Raw genomic sequence first — 15949 nt, 5'->3', positions numbered from 1 at the left:
CCACCATCCAAGTTGAAATGATAGCTCTGTATCCGTATGGGCTGTCCTCCAGTACTTTGTTTTTATTAACACACTTGACGAATTCATTATTCAATAATTTGTCACTGATTTTTTTAGGGAGGGGGGGTGTTGGGTTTTTAATGTTATTAACGTTTCTAATGGCCTTAATGTTATTTTTGTTCAGCAGTGTTTTTTATGTTTCTTCGTTTTTGAATTTGTTTGATGATCTGAAATATTTAAATGTGACAAACTTGAGGAAAAAATTCAGGACGTGGGCAAACACCTTTTAACATTATCTCCAGTATCTGTCTGTTTGTCATTCAGAATCTATCTTGGCATTTGGAACAAAAATGTCTGTCCTGTGTGGGACTTCCTGTCTTTGTGAGTGAGTTTTGAAACCTCCAAAATGTGCCTAAAAAAATGTTGCATTGTGGTGGTGCTTTGAAAAACCTCAGACAGATTGGTGTGGCAGTTAGGAGTGAGCACTTGACAGGATTTAGTGAGTTTGAGGCTCTCGGAAGCGGCTATAAAGCCCCGGTTCCCAACCTGATGTACTTGCAAGCGTGGGCAAATTTTGGGGATGAGTACGGACTACAGATTTGGGAGCATGCAGACACTATGTTGCACGTTTATTGCAGGAGGAACATTTGTTGTGTGCGGGGTTGCGTCGGGTTACGGATGATGTATGACGTGCGTGCTCCCTGTAACCACTTGTGACGCCGTGAGCATGCGCATGGTGGTTGCACATCAGGCTGTCCAATGAGAGTGCACAGCACACGTGGACCTTGACAAGTTTGACCGTTTGTGCTGTGCTTGAAACACATGTTGTGCACACTGATTTCAGCAGTGGTGCCAAGTTGCCAAGCTCGGCTGCATCTGTGGCTCAGAAGGCAGCGGATGCGGCTGGAGAGGATCAGCAGAGACGGGCAAACCTGCTTTTCACTCAGGTTTTCAGTTAATAATGTGAGAAGACTAGAAATAAATGTATTGTGAAATTTCAAATGTGAGTTGTAGATACCAGCATTTTGTTCATGTTCTGGAAAAACAAGCATATTGGCTTGAAATAAGCTATGAAAATAAATGTTACAAAAATGTGTCGCTCGTGGCCATTTTTATTTTATAAAAGTAGCTCTCACAAAAAAATCTTGACCTTGATCGTGACCCCTAATATAGCTGGCGGTACATTTAAACATTTACTCTGCATGTATGTGATTGGTGTTAGTATCAGTATCAGTCGATTTCATTCATGGATTATCGGGATTGGTATCAGCCGCATAAAACCCTGATCGGAACATCCCTAATATATACAGTATGTGTCAGAAACATGGCCTTGCAATACAGAAGATGCTGCTGGGTGCTGACCACACATGATACGTCAAATGCACATTTTTGTGGTGTTAATGAAAACCACATCAGGTGGTTTCCTGCAGCCACAGCTGTTAATGCCAATGCTTTTTGACCTAGCGTTAATTAGTCAGTTATTTGATTTTATAGACCATGCATCTGGCGACTATAGGGGACTCTGCAGTTAATTGAATAGAGACATAAATTGGAGCATTTATGGTAGTTTAAAGTCATGCAGCCCCCACACTCGGAAATGCCTTCAAAAATAAAATGCCCCCCCCTCAATCACTTCATTAGAAAGACACTATGCTTTTTAATTGCTTGTTCCAATCAATTCTATAACCAGTAATCCATTATTTGTAGCTTTGTGGCGGAGTCAGAACGAGAAAAGTCGGAGTGGAAGGAAGCTATTCAGGAGTCCATTGCAGAGACGCTGTCCGACTACGAGGTGGCCGAGAAGATCTGGTTTAACGATTCCAACAAGACCTGCGCCGACTGTCGTGCTCCCCAGCCAGAGTGGGCGTCTGTCAACCTAGGCGTGGTCATCTGTAAGAAGTGCGCAGGTAGGATTGAAGTGTGTTCTTTCTATCTACACTTCACGGTGCACTCTTCCCTCCCTCTTTATCCCTTCATGCCTGAGAGCCAGAACTTTTAATGGGATTCCTCACCTCACCTCAGCAAAGCCCATGTAATTGCTAGCCATCAGATATCCAACATCCCTCCTCAAACATCCTTAAATGATTTCATTTGCTGGGCTGTTTAATATTACATTTGGTCGACACGCTTGGTGAGAGAGGAGGAGACTCTCCTTTAAATTAGGCGGTCGTCCGCTCAGAATACCGATGCCTTGCCTCACTTATAATTAGCACTCTGATGTCACGGACAATAAAGAGAAGTGCTGAACAAGAGGAAGAGGGAAGAAGTAATGAGAAGGCTAATGGTAAAAATGATCCCAGACTGGCTTTTCTTCTTCTTCTTGGAGCAAGACTGAATGAATTTTAATAGCCTGTCGCTTCACTCACTGATGTGGGCCTTGCTCGTACTCGCACATTTTCATTAGTTGCATTGACTTAAAGGACTTTTTAGAGTCCATTATGTTCCATTTCATGTGGAAAGATAATCTGTGCTCACTGGTCGAGCCTTAGAAAAATCATAAAGTGAAACCTCCGTTTTGGAACTTCCCAGTTTTTGTGTGATTCGGTTTTCGACAAATTTTGGCCAAAATTTTGCCCCAGTTCTCGCACACTGTTTCGGTGATCGTACCATATTATACCATGATACCATCGCCGTCTTTGTCAACAAAAGTCTTCAGTACCGACAAATGATGTTGAATGTTTATTTATCCATGTTCATCCATTCACGCATTCATCTTCTTCCGCTTAATCAAGGTCGAGTCGCGGGAAAAGCAGCCTAAAAAATGAGAAGCCCAGGCTTCTCTCTACCCAGCAGCTTTGTCTAGTTCCTCCCGATGGATCCTGAGAGACATAGTTTCTCCATTTCCTGGGTTTTTCCACCGGTCAGATGTTGCTCTGAACACCTCCATGCGGAGGCATCCCAACCAGATACCCGAACCACTCATCTACCTTCTCTCAATGCGGAGAAGTAGTAGTTTCTCATGGATGACAGTGCTTTCCCTGTCTCTGAAGGCATCATTGCAAAATATTTGTGGGAATTTTCCACTTCATCGAAAAACATGCTAACTGCGGCGTACGTTAACTGAGGTTCCACTGTGTTGTTATTATTGAAAACATTGATGAAAGTGCCCTGGTTGCTCAAACTACCACATCCCCAAAAACATCTGCTACTTCCAGTGGCACACTTCATAGTATTCTTTGTAAAAATGTTGTCTAGTAAGACAACAGTCTTTGCGGTCTATGTTTCAGTTGTTATGAAGAGGGAGGATCGCCTGTATGGCATTGTCACTGTAGTCGCTGGGAAAGTTTTTAATTGGGGGTGAAAAGTGTGGCAGCTTGGCCTTTTTTGTGGACGAGCCGCTGTGATGGGAATGCCCTTTTTGTGTTTTGTTGTGGCTCACCGGGGGAAAGATGAAGACATTCGGCTATTTATATGTGAGGACGGCACCCTCACCCGGCTTTCGTTACCTCGACAACAAGCCTTATGGCACTGTCCGCCTCAGCGGATGCTTGTAGCGCCATCATAAAGCTCTTCAATCTGTGTCAAGTCATGCTGCTGCTGCTGCTGCTGCTCTATTTCAATATGGGATAAATCCGCCATTACTCACAGGGACAATAATTCACACATCAGCGTGGTTCTTGTCTCATGTTTTATTCACATGCGTGCTCTCTTTGGCCACAAGCAACCCCACAAGCCACCCCACTGTTCACCCAAATAAACAGGCCGACCAACAAACACAATGAATTACTCATGATTCATTAGCAATTAATGGCCCCCTCGTTCTGCGCTTTCATTTCCAATTAAGGAGCGCTGAGGGGACTCAAGATGTCTGCTCTCTACGCTCCATCGTGTTTGTTGAGTTGTATTTTTCTTCTTGTTGCCGACAGGGCAGCACCGCTCACTCGGCCCCAGTGTCTCTAAGGTGCGAAGCTTGAAGCTAGACAGCAGCATCTGGAGCAATGAGCTTGTGGAGGTATGTATATGTATGAAAATCCTGTCTTATTGGGGCCACCATTACCAACTACTACTATTGTGTAAAGGGATCCTTTTTTACATCTCCTTTGAGAAAAGATACTTATTAGAGATCTGAAATAAGGTGGGTTAGGCAGGATCATCAGTTTCATGGCAGGATAGCATGGAAAAAAGTATTTACAGACTGTGTTCATTTCCATTTGAAATCAATTGAAATTTAATGATCTGCCATCCATCCTCAGCTCTTCTTGGAAGTGGGAAACCAGAAGGCCAATAGCTTCTGGGCGGCTAACCTGCCGCTGGAGGAAGAGCTCCACAGCAGGGCTTCGGCCGAGCAGCGTGCCACCTTTGTCCGTCGGAAGTACCGGGAGAGAAAGTACCGCCGGATCCTGGATGATCTTCATGACTCGGAGCAGCTGAACAAGGTACATCTTTAAAGTAAAGAAGTATATTGTTTGTGAAAAAAGAGATGATACTTACATATAGTGGATTCGACAGCTTTGGACAGGATCAACCTCCAACAAACAGCTTCAAAACAGACCTAAAGATCGTAGTGCACGTTTATAAATCACAAGCAATGTATGTAAGAAGCAAAAGCAAAAAAAATGTGATTCCAGCGAATGCATTGGTCGTGAAGCTGATTTAATTGGACGTCTTTTCTCCATTGTGTGTCATATCTATTTACCGCTCTGTGTGATGCCTGATCCTTTGGGAACATTTGTTACGGACTACAAAGACTACACCAAGCTTTTATGCACCCAGGGGTCAACTCGTATAGCAGATGACTGTTTAAAGTGTCACTTTAGAGTAAAAATAAATAGGTTTTGAAGTGATTTGTGTAGGATTGCATGCTTGCCTTAATCTCTAAAAATGATTACCTCTCCCGGAGGGATTTTGTTTTATGGTGTTATGCAAAACTTTTTTTTTTTAACTACTTCTTTTTTCGAGAAGTGGGGCAAGAATAATTGTACTGCACTCTTTTGGTAATGTTTTAGTTTATTTCAAATTCAAATTATTTTCACATAGTATATGTACATGTATACACAACATGTCTGAAAGATACAATATTTGTAGCAATATTATAGATGAGAAAATAAAAAATGGTAAATAGTAAGTAGAGTAAATAAATAATAGAAAAAATCGAATAAATAAAATATGGGCGTAAAAGTAGACAAGAACTTTGTGCAGTAATGAATAATACATGCTGTATGATAAGTAATGCCCTAGTTAAATAACTAGAGAATGAGAATAATAGTAATACAGAAGTAAAACTAAAATAACATTGTGTAGTGAATGAATCATTTGTGAGTATAGTCCATTTAACCCGTTTTCAAGCCATTTTGGCGGTGTTGAATAGGTTGGCTTTAAACAGTGGATAGTCACCTTTAAATAATTTTAGAATAGTCATCTCACTAACAGTCACTACGTTATCATGCACAAAAAAATCTGAACTTTTGCATGAATTTGGTTGCAGCCAGCCTTGCATGAAAACACTTTTATTAGATTGTGTTTGACTATGTACTATGTATACATTTTCATCGATTGATCATTAGCACAGGATCTACGGATCACAGGATCACAGGATCTACGCATCTACGGATGCGGTAGTCTCTGTGGAACATCAGTTTTACACCAACATGGAGAAAAATGTCAATGTAAAAATACAAATTGAAGGATGCGTGTATATTAAAGATACACCAATCCAATGTAGTATAAACTCTAAGCTTTGTGTTATAGGTAACAACGCAAATTCGTGTAGTATGTAAAAATATATGCCATTGATGGATGTGAAAGTGAGTTGTTAAAAACACCGCACCTCGAGGCGGGGGGCCCGGCGGACACCGGTGGCGTCTGAAGTTGCCTCCACTGATCGCAGACACTTCCACTGACATGCACAAGGTCCGACTCCAGAAGCGGGATACAACCCTTGCGGCTATTGTCACATAGGTCTCCACTTCCACATCGACAGCCGTACCTTCTCATCTTGCTTTTAAGCAGACTGCCCCTAACTTGAACTATGCACACTGTGGGAAATGGGACATTATGTTGCAGGGAGGGCTTTTCGCCAGCCTGGACAGGCATGCACGTGGACACACACAGAGATGCGGAATGTATTGAAACCAAGCCCTTAAGGGAGGATTGTCTCGTACAGGGCGGATGCACACCGTTGCATCCGTATTAGTGACAGCTATTGGCATTTAGCATTCTCTTTCTCTGCCCACTTAGATAAAAAAGCTGAAATAACCCAAGTCACCCCCTAGCATTCCAGAGGCACACAGCGTCAGGCCAACGATCGGATTAGAGCAGTGCATGTAAGTGTGAAAAATCGAAAGACTGAACTATTTCAGGAATCAGACTGTTTTAGTGCAACGTCGTGAATGACACAGTAGTTCCTTATGACGAAAGTGTTCCATTGAAAAGGCTGAAGCCTCCTAAAATAGGCCTAATGACGCCACTGTTAGTGACAATGCAGTGAGGTTATTTAATGGACCTCTTAAACGTCATTAAGGACCACATTGACCCTAATGGCAAAGCATATACAGTACACAGAGCGTGGGTGTCAGTGTTGCTGATCCAAATTCACTGGAGGTCCATGCTACTAAAATTGTTGTAGAATCTCCGCATCCCGCTTCTCATTTATTCGCTCTGTTTTCTATTCCCACGGTCCCCATTAGAAGCTCATATCCCAGCGACCTCGGCGGAGTCTCGGCAGGCCGCGTGACCTAGAGAAGGGGGTGTCAAAGGACCTACTTATATCATCACACACACACACACACGCACACACACACGATGCCTCCAGCGGCAGCGGTAATTGCTATGACACAGAAGGTCATTTTACAGCGATGATCCAGAATAAGGCCGGGCAGCATGAGAGTCTTAATCTGACCCTGTGGTTCACTGCAACAACACACACTTTTACAGTACGTACTGTAAGATAGCCGTTTGCTGATGCTTACTTGTTATTTCAGATGTTTTATCAATAAGCTCTTTGTTCGGGCAGCATGAACGTACTGATCGATAACGCTTCCTTAGTTGGGCCCAGTCGGATAAAAAGGAAAACGTTGCTCATTGAGATTCTGCTTCCGCTGCCACCTGACTCCGCTGTTGATCCACTTTGTTGCGGGTCAGCGTCCACAATGTCACATCAATGGAGGAGACTGACGAGTTTTCTTTTGTCTCACCTCAGTGAGCGGCCCAGGTGAAGACTTCTAACAAAGACAATGAAGGAATTCAATGCTTTGTATATCAAGTCAACTGAAAAGTGGGAAGACCAATAACAAACAATAACCGCACTGCTCCAATGTAGTCAGTGTTTTTTTTATATTTTGGTTATTTTTAATAGCGATATATCACCAACATGAGGACACCAAGTAAGCATTTCAATGAGTTTATCTTGTGAAGGGACTTTACTATAAAAAATACATTTTGATATAGTCAGTCAAGGAGTTATGATCTGGGGGCTGCATGAAGGCTGCCAACACTTGGGAGCTGTGGTTCAGAATTAAGGCAGGTTAAGGTTAGATAACAATGGTACTCACACTAAATATTGACACTTTGGACATTCTTTGTGAGGTAGACTCACTTGTTTTGGAGTGTCAAAAATACCCAGCTGCCCTGTGATTGGCTGGCAACCGGTCCAGGGTGTACCCCGCCTCTTGCCCGAAGACACCTGGGATAGGCTCCAGCACCCCCGCGACCCTCGTGAGGAAAAGCGGTAGAAAATGAATGAATGAATGAATGAAAAATACCCAGCTATATAAAATACATTTTGATATAGTCAGTCAAGGAGTTATGATCTGGGGGCTGCATGAAGGCTGCCAATACTTGGGAGCTGTGGTTCAGAATTAAGGCAGGTTAAGGTTAGATAACAATGGTACTCACACTAAATATTGACACTTTGGACATTCTTTGTGAGGTAGACTCACTTGTGTTGGAGTGTCAAAAATACCCAGCACTCTTGCGTCCCAGGACCAGGACGCGTTCCACCACCATGATTGACTGTACAGCACAATTAGCTTGCTACTTGATAATTGATTGATTGTAAAATTTTAATAATTGTGTTGATAATTAATCGATACTCCATTACTAAGTTGGCCATTTTGTTGGAGTGAGTAAATTCACATATGCATGCACATTTGTTTTACTCTCTCTCGTCTTTACCACACAGACTGCATTAAAAAAAGGTTCACTTTGCACTTGTTTCATGTTGGACGTTGGTTATTCGTCTCTGTCGCTGTTAATTTCACATTGGCAGCTGAATATTCGGCTCCGGAGCAACAGCTGTAGTTCCCCCTCACTGTGCCCGGACAGCTCTCTCATGGTGCGGTGAGCTCGAACAGGAAGAGTGTGTGGAAATATTTCCCCAGCGGACCACTCATTCACAGCTGCACGTCCTCACAAACACCAAGCAGCAAGTACTGTAAACATGTCGAGGCAGACAACCGGAAACATTGGCGAACAAACTTTGATACTCTTACTACCACAGGACTAGCCGGTATAAGCTAGCAGGGTTAGCTTGGTTTAGCAGAGCATGCTAATGCAGCTGTATGTGTGCCACTCAGGTTGTATGAGTTGTGTGTTAGCGCTTGCTAATGTAACCCCCACTTTTATGTTGGCCGCTGATTTTGTGCAATTTTTGTGTGAAATTGATTGCTACCTCACTTAAAAAAAGATTTTCATCACACTTCCGGCCCTTAAAATAAGAGTGGCGCACATCTGTCTAATAGTGGTAATAAAAATAGCTTACGTTAATAAACTATTCAATTTCTGAGAAATTAAAATTGCTTCTGATTTGATGTACTTGCATTATTATGCCATATAATTAAATGAAAAAATGGTCTCAAAAATTGATTATTGAAAAAAAAAATTTATCTGGACACATCAGGCCAGTTTATTGTTCCTTGAAAAGATATATTAAAAAGATAGCTGCAATATCACAGACATACTTACTTTTTGAAGAAATTGAATTGAAAATAACAGATGAGGGGCGGCACGGCGGCCTAGTGGTTAGCGCGCAGAACTCACAGCTAGGAGACCAGGTTTCAATTCCGCCCTCGGCCATCTCTGTGTGGAGTTTGCATGTTCTCCCTGTGCATGCGTGGGTTTTATTCCAAAACATTCTAGGTTAATTGGCGACTCCAAATTGTCCATAGGTATGAATGTGAGTGTGAATGGTTGTTTGTCTATATGTGCCCTGTGATTGGCTGGTGACCAGTCCAGGGTGTACCCTGCCTCTCGCCCGAAGACAGCTGGGATAGGCTCCAGCACCCCCGCGACCCTTGTGAGGATAAGCGGTAGAAAATGAATAAATGAATGAATGAGTAACAGATGATTTGACTGACATTTAAAGGGGCACGACGCATAAATTGGACATAAACTTCAGATTCTGATATGACATAAAAGTCCAAAGAATGAGCTTTCTTCATCTTGTATTCACAAGTGTAATCCCACACCTCTGCTCTGTCTTTGAAAGGCCTCGTTTCTTTCTGTGTTTAATGTGGCCCATTTGTCCTGCTCATAGTCGCTACAACCTCCCCACCTTTTCTGTGCTCCAAAAGGGATTAGCGATTTAATGACTCGCGCCGGAAGTATTAAAGTTTGATCTTATTTTAACTTCTCTTTGGAGATCAGCAAGCAGAACTCCACTCTATACTTTTATATGGTCTTGTGGTGACGTTTTATAGATGCTTTGTCCTCTTTTAAGGTGTATTTTTTCTACTTATGTCTCTTCCTTAAGATATAATCCAATGAGCCAAAAAAAGGGACAGGCTTGTGAGTCTGATGTGTGACCACACATCCACAGGGTGGTGTGATTCATGTCAAAAAGACCGAATATTCGGTTAAAATGCATTATTGAAGAGGTTTAAAAAACATCATCTACCCCAGGGAGTAAAGTCCACTCTCTGCGTCTCATTTCATGTGCGTCCAGGCGCTGTGTGGCGCCGTGCTGCTGCCTGATGTGCTGCACACCATGGAGCTGGTGTTCAGTGGGGCAGATGTTATGTGCGCCACTGGGCACCCGACCTGCTCCACGCCGTACCTCCTGGCCCAGCGTGCAGGCCAGAGGCTGCAAATGGAGTTCCTGCATCAGAACAAGCTGTCAGGTAAATACACCCCCTCACTTGTATTTTCCTTTACCTTTTTATTTAGCCATCATAAGGTATGAGCTGTGTCAGTGCAGATAATTGCTGGCAGTGGAGGTAGCGTCATGGTGATATCCATTACTTTGCATAACTTTAGAACAATTTGCATAGTCGTAAAACAACATGCCTATAGGGTGAATATATTGGAAGTCAGCTTGTTGTTTCCACATTACTCGGTCGAAAAATGACACATGATCAAACTGTGATCGTTTTTTATAGGTGTCGGGGAGGGGGGTTGTACACAAATGCTTTGGCATTTTCTGCTCCAAAGAAAATTGGCTGTGGCGTTTTGGTTGTTTTTTTTAACTCCACTAGATGACAGTAGCTACATTTAACAAGTATAATGAGTGGTCATCTCAGGTAGCTTTATCTACCTCTGCATGCACTTTAAACTGTTGGTGTGAAACTGGTGCTGGCTGGGCAGTTTGCACGTTATCGCCGTCACATCATCAGTTCTATTGCTGATGTGTTGTGCAATATGCTTGTTAATGAATGACATTTAATTAGTTTTTAGCCTCTCTCCAATTATTGCCTGCTTCCAGTTAACGCCTCGTCCTATTAGTGCAGAAAAAACTTGTATCCCGCATCCATAAAGTACTTTAAAGTAAGGCGAGGAATGGATACTATGTCTCGAAGTCCCTCCATAGTGTTTTTCATCTTTATGTGCCTCCTGGCCCTACAAGTTTGTAGGTTTTTGAACTTTTTCCGTGCTCACAATGTTCCGTCGGAAAAGATGCTGGGAAAAGTTTAATACCCGCATGTCACCATCCTCAGTGTATTTGTTTGAAGGATTGTCATAAGAACTTCTACTTGTGCTTTTGACCTTTCCTTTAACGGTTTGGAGACAAACCTGTTGTCTTGTCGTTCTTTTTGGCCTTAGAAAAGGTACAAACTGTCAGTAATTACCCCTATGTGGTATTGGATGTAACTGTAGGGACAGAGATGGACTCCTCCTGCTTCATGATGAGGAACTTTAAGCCATTGCATGATACCAAAAATAAAAAGCCCTCCCTTGGATATTGTCCCAAAACAAAGCTGTCATCCACATTGAGCCACCGCACCGTCCCAACACTGCCTCATTTGTAGCTCCCCCTCCCCTCCTTTAGGATGCCACTTTGTTATAGCGTCCTCCACGGGCCTTGTTCTCACGCCTACACCTGCTCGCCCCACAGCACCTTGGGATGTTGTTGGAACACGTTCATTTTCATATTCACATCCCAGATGCAGCCAGAGAGGCAAAGGTACGTGGTATTCTGAACACCTTCGGGGTGACTTCAATGATGGCTCGATCCCTTATAGTCAAAGGCTTCCACTGGGGGGGTCTCTTAGTGTATTTATAGCTTCTTCTGTTGTTTTTGTATGCGCATTTCAGTCCCACAGGTTACACCTCAAGATCCCGGATACATTTAAAGCATACAGGGCCTACTTTTTTCACTACTGGAGCTAAAAAACACATCATAAAACTTTTACTGCTGTTTTTCGACATGATGCACACAACTGCACTGACCCGGATATGAGACGACCTCTCTTTTTTCGCATCGTAATCTACGTATCTAAATTCAAATTGAATCGTTCATCATAAAGATATTTACATCCCTAGCAACTAGTAGTAAACAAACGTGTTGTTGTTTTTACATTGATGTTGTGAATTCTGGTGTCTGTGAATGCACCTCACTGTGAATGTTACTGGGGCATACGCGTTGTTGTTGTTGTTGTTGTTGCTGCAAGTGTGGAAGGAGGGGCGTGTGTTAGCTGAGCTGCCTGCAGACTGTTGGACCGGAGCGTAACTGTTGTTCTTACTGTGGGCAATAAAACTTAAAAAGAGTGTCAGACTGTGTGACTACCAGCATGCTACAGTCATTAAATAGGTGCTCATATTTGCAAACTTTTTCGCCCAAACGCTCCCTAACTAACTTTTTGTGTTTTTTTCAAAAATGTATGAACGAATGACAACTGATTCGTGGTTGACTAAGTCCTTTTATTAGTAAAAATAAATACACATATTAAGCTATTTTACATGTTCTTGACCTAAATTAAATATTTTCAAGCCTAAAAATGAATGAATGAACTAAAATATAAATTCAGTTTCAGGAATTAAAGGACGCAGATGAACTGCAGTCCATACTGGCCACCAGGTGTCACTAGTAACCCGCACCGGACTTGATCGCTGTCAATAATTATAGCAGGTTTGAATGATCTCACAACATGCACAATATACATCCATCCATTTTCTATACCGATTATCTTCATTAGGGTATGCTGGAGCCTATCCCAGCTGACTTCGGGTGAGAGGCGGGGTACACTAGCCAGCCAATCACAGGGCACATATAGACAAACAACCATTCACACTCACATTCATACCTATGGACAATTTGGAGTCGTCAATTAACCTAGCATGTTTTTGGAATGTGGGAGGAAACCGGAGTACCCACGCATGCACAGGGAGAACATGCAAACTCCACACAGAGATGCCCAAGCGGAGAATCGAACCCAGGTCTTCCCAATCTCATGACTGTGTGACCTACATGCTCAACCCACAGGCACAATAATCATCGTACAATAACAATAACACGGGGTACTGTTGTGGCTTTACTCTGAATCCCCAACATCACTTCCTGCCACATGTTCGGAAGACATTTATAGAAACACACATGAGCACAGGTCTTCTTTGTTTTAAATGGCTTATTTTGTCTGATTATATCTAATATATTGGGTAATATGAGTGTAAAGGTAACTGTAGGGGTGTTATGTCATGTTTGAAGGGCTCTAATTATATTAAAAACAGTCAGAAGGTCATAAACAGGTATTCTATATTTGAAATATATTTGTAAATATTTGATTTATAATTAAGGAATTCTACTTTGTGGGTCTGGAACCAATAAATTGTGATAAACTAGGGGTGCGGACCACGTTATCGATGACGAGGTTTGAATATTGTTGAGGTTTGACTCTAGATGCGGAAGGCATGGATGGATGGATGAATCAGCATCATTACTTTGCCTGTATAAATAGTTTTCCCCCCCTGATGAAATGATTAATATCACAAAAAGATGATGGTATGTTGTTGACAGTCTACTTTGTGTTTTGATGGGGAGACAAAACTAATTCCCGCTATGGTTTTAGTTGAGTCTGTCCTTGGAGTGTGAGTCGTGTTCCAGTGCTCTAATTGGTTGTAAAGTGCTGCAGGTGTGGGACATTTGCGGCAGAGTGCCACCTGGCTTGTGTCCTCTTTGCTACCAAAAGGACGAAGCCTTTTTTCTTCTACACTTGTGGCAGGCAGTATCTCCTCTTGATGCAATTTAATGTGGCACAAAACTTTTTCTATGCACACCAAGCTCTACTGCAGGATAAAACAAGTGTAAATAATGTTTATGGTGAAACCCTTTCTGCCTGCTACGTACACTCAGTATGCATTTGCATTGTAAAGCTTCACACAGTGGATGTGACTTTTTACTGTCTTTCTGTGCTTCCACCAATTTGTGAATCTCCCCACATGAAAAATGTATTCTGTATGGATAATAATAACACTATTTACACCATTGTGTGAGCAACACTTTTTTTTTTTTTTTTACTCAAATTGCCCTCACTACTGTTGGCAATGAAGTTTTTTTCGTCAGCGGAGCAAATGTGTGCATGCCTTTACACCGTGCAATGTTGTCTCCTGGCCTTTTATTCCGTGTTATCATTAGGACTCAACCTGCCTTACACATGTAGCCAATTATAACAGCCTTTATAATGTGTAGCTCTATCTGGATGTGCGTCTCATTGCCCCGCTGTCCACAGCTCGCGGGGTACTGCTTTGCACCGGTTGCCATGGGCGACCAGATGGCTAATTGAGCACTCTGTCATGTCACCTCCCTTCGCTGGGGACGCAGCCAATCGGCGCAGGCCAGGCTCTTCCACCGACACCCCTGCAGACATGACAGTCCCATCTTTAGCGGGTCCAGCTTTAGTGGCCCATGGGGGCTGTTTGGAAGACACACACAGGGAGGCTTGTTACTGTTGCGCCATGCTACTGGCTTGTTTACATTCTACTAACATGGATGTTAGCATGAAGTACTGAATGGATTCATCATATATGCCATAACCGGATTAGACATGCTCGAATTATGGCTGTTATACTGCCTTAAATTTATGTTTATTTTACTCTGAATCCTTCCTCTTGGTTGGTCTGGCAGCTTCATGTATATACTGACTGGCTGACTGATGAAAGCGGACAAAAATGACATTTAAAGAAATGTAGTAGTTTCTTTGGATATGAACGGCGTGATCTAATTCAATGTAATGTTAAGTTTAAATTACTGCAAAATGAACAACAAAAATTTTTATGTGATGGGTTGTCAGGAGATCTAGTTTTAATTTTGCCAGATCAAAGTAATGTTAAAAAATGTTCTTGTCTCATTCTCGCTATATTGTGCATCATCTCGTGAGCTGAGTATATAATGACAGCCTTACAATTCATTCATTTTTTTTACCATTATAAAAACTATTAAAACATCTTTTAAATTAAGAAATTGCAGTATGGCAGTAACCTGCCATAATTATTGAATACAATTAATGTTATGTTGAATATCTCATGATAATTAGTGACTGCACATGGATTATTTTATTTCCGATTTTAGAATTTTCTTTACAAATACCAAAGGCTATTCTTTTTCAAATATACGAAAATCAATTAGTTTTACGGCACTTCTTGACTTGTAAAAAAATGCTTGAATAATTACTGCTTTCAGTTTGTGTCATGATTAATGCTGGTGCACTAATATTTTGTTGTTCCTGTGTTTAAAATGTTTTATTAAACAGTAATTTAATCCACTAAATGAGTTCACAATTTTTCTGTACAACCAACATGTGTCTTTCTGACGTTTCATAAGGTCTTCCGTACGTGTCGAGATCTTACTCCGTCATAGTCACCAGAACTACAAAAAATAAAAATAAAGCATAGCGATGCGGGGAACACCAAAAAGATGTATCATCGCTATCTATTCCCCTTCTACAGATTTCCCTAGACTTGATCCATGGTCTGAAAACAACTGTCTGTCAGAGGTGTCTCTCTTCATGGATGGCTTCCTCTACATCTCCCCAGGCCTCGGCAAAGGGACGCCACCTGACCGCAGAAAAGGAGAAGGTGAGTGTCCAGGCCATCCCACAAAATCCCATCAAACCACTTGTGATCCGTATGAAGTGTGTTTGTATGATGTCCGTTCTAATTTAGCACTGATCGATCAATCAGTATCAGTCCGTCAGCTGTCAAACTCAAACAGACGCCAAACACTGACGCTTAAGACAGTCAATGAATGTGCTTTTCAGATGCCTCCTTTGGGAATCATAGAAGTAGCTAACTTTTACGACTGCGCTGCCCAAACTTTTCCTTCCAGTGTCCTTAAAAACTTTTAATCAGACTTCCACTTCCTCAGCTGCTGCACCTCCTGCTCTGCAATGGTCCCACCTCTCCAAACAGCTGGAGTGTTTCCGGGCCCATGGGTAATTAGGAGAGGGAGCAGGCTGGGATTGCTGCCTTCGGGGATGGAGGGTTATTATGTGGGTGCAAGAGTTGGATGGTTAGGAGGGAAATGGTGGTCTTTTAGGGAGGATGAGCTGGGATGACATCTGATAAAACACTCCCTTGAGGATGTTTTTCCACCATTAGAATTGGAATGAATAGTCAATCTGTGTTATGTTAATTGCTTGATGGATGAATTTGAAAATACAAACGCAAGGTTTTTCTTGACGAAAACTGTATTCCAAGGATATTGCACTGCTAACTTTAACTTAGGGAACCTCACTCCACCATACATACTGTACACTGTTCCGCTTGAATGATCTTTATTTATGTAATAATCTTATTTAAATAA

At 42.1% G+C, this 15949-nt stretch overlaps 1 protein-coding gene across 5 annotated transcripts in view; it reads left to right on the top strand.

Annotated features, from left to right (window-relative positions):
• The window catches only part of arap2 (ArfGAP with RhoGAP domain, ankyrin repeat and PH domain 2), an 85192-nt gene that overhangs the window by 33192 nt on the left and 36051 nt on the right, over positions 1-15949 (top strand). For all 5 annotated transcript variants that reach the window (XM_078796877.1, XM_078796878.1, XM_058069128.2 and 2 more), the window contains exons 11-15: positions 1708-1907; positions 3867-3952; positions 4194-4376; positions 9881-10055; positions 15094-15222. In XM_078796877.1, coding sequence (XP_078653003.1) covers positions 1708-1907; positions 3867-3952; positions 4194-4376; positions 9881-10055; positions 15094-15222 — 773 coding nt within the window. The remainder of the gene's footprint in view (positions 1-1707; positions 1908-3866; positions 3953-4193; positions 4377-9880; positions 10056-15093; positions 15223-15949) is intronic.

This window comes from Doryrhamphus excisus, linkage group LG2 (assembly GCF_037039965.1).
Source record: "Doryrhamphus excisus strain RoL-2023G ecotype Guam linkage group LG2, RoL_Dexc_Guam_v1.1, whole genome shotgun sequence".
NCBI lineage: Eukaryota > Metazoa > Chordata > Actinopteri > Syngnathiformes > Syngnathidae > Doryrhamphus > Doryrhamphus excisus.
Note: the sequence above shows the minus strand (reverse complement) of the source record. Positions and strands in the feature narration are given on the sequence as shown.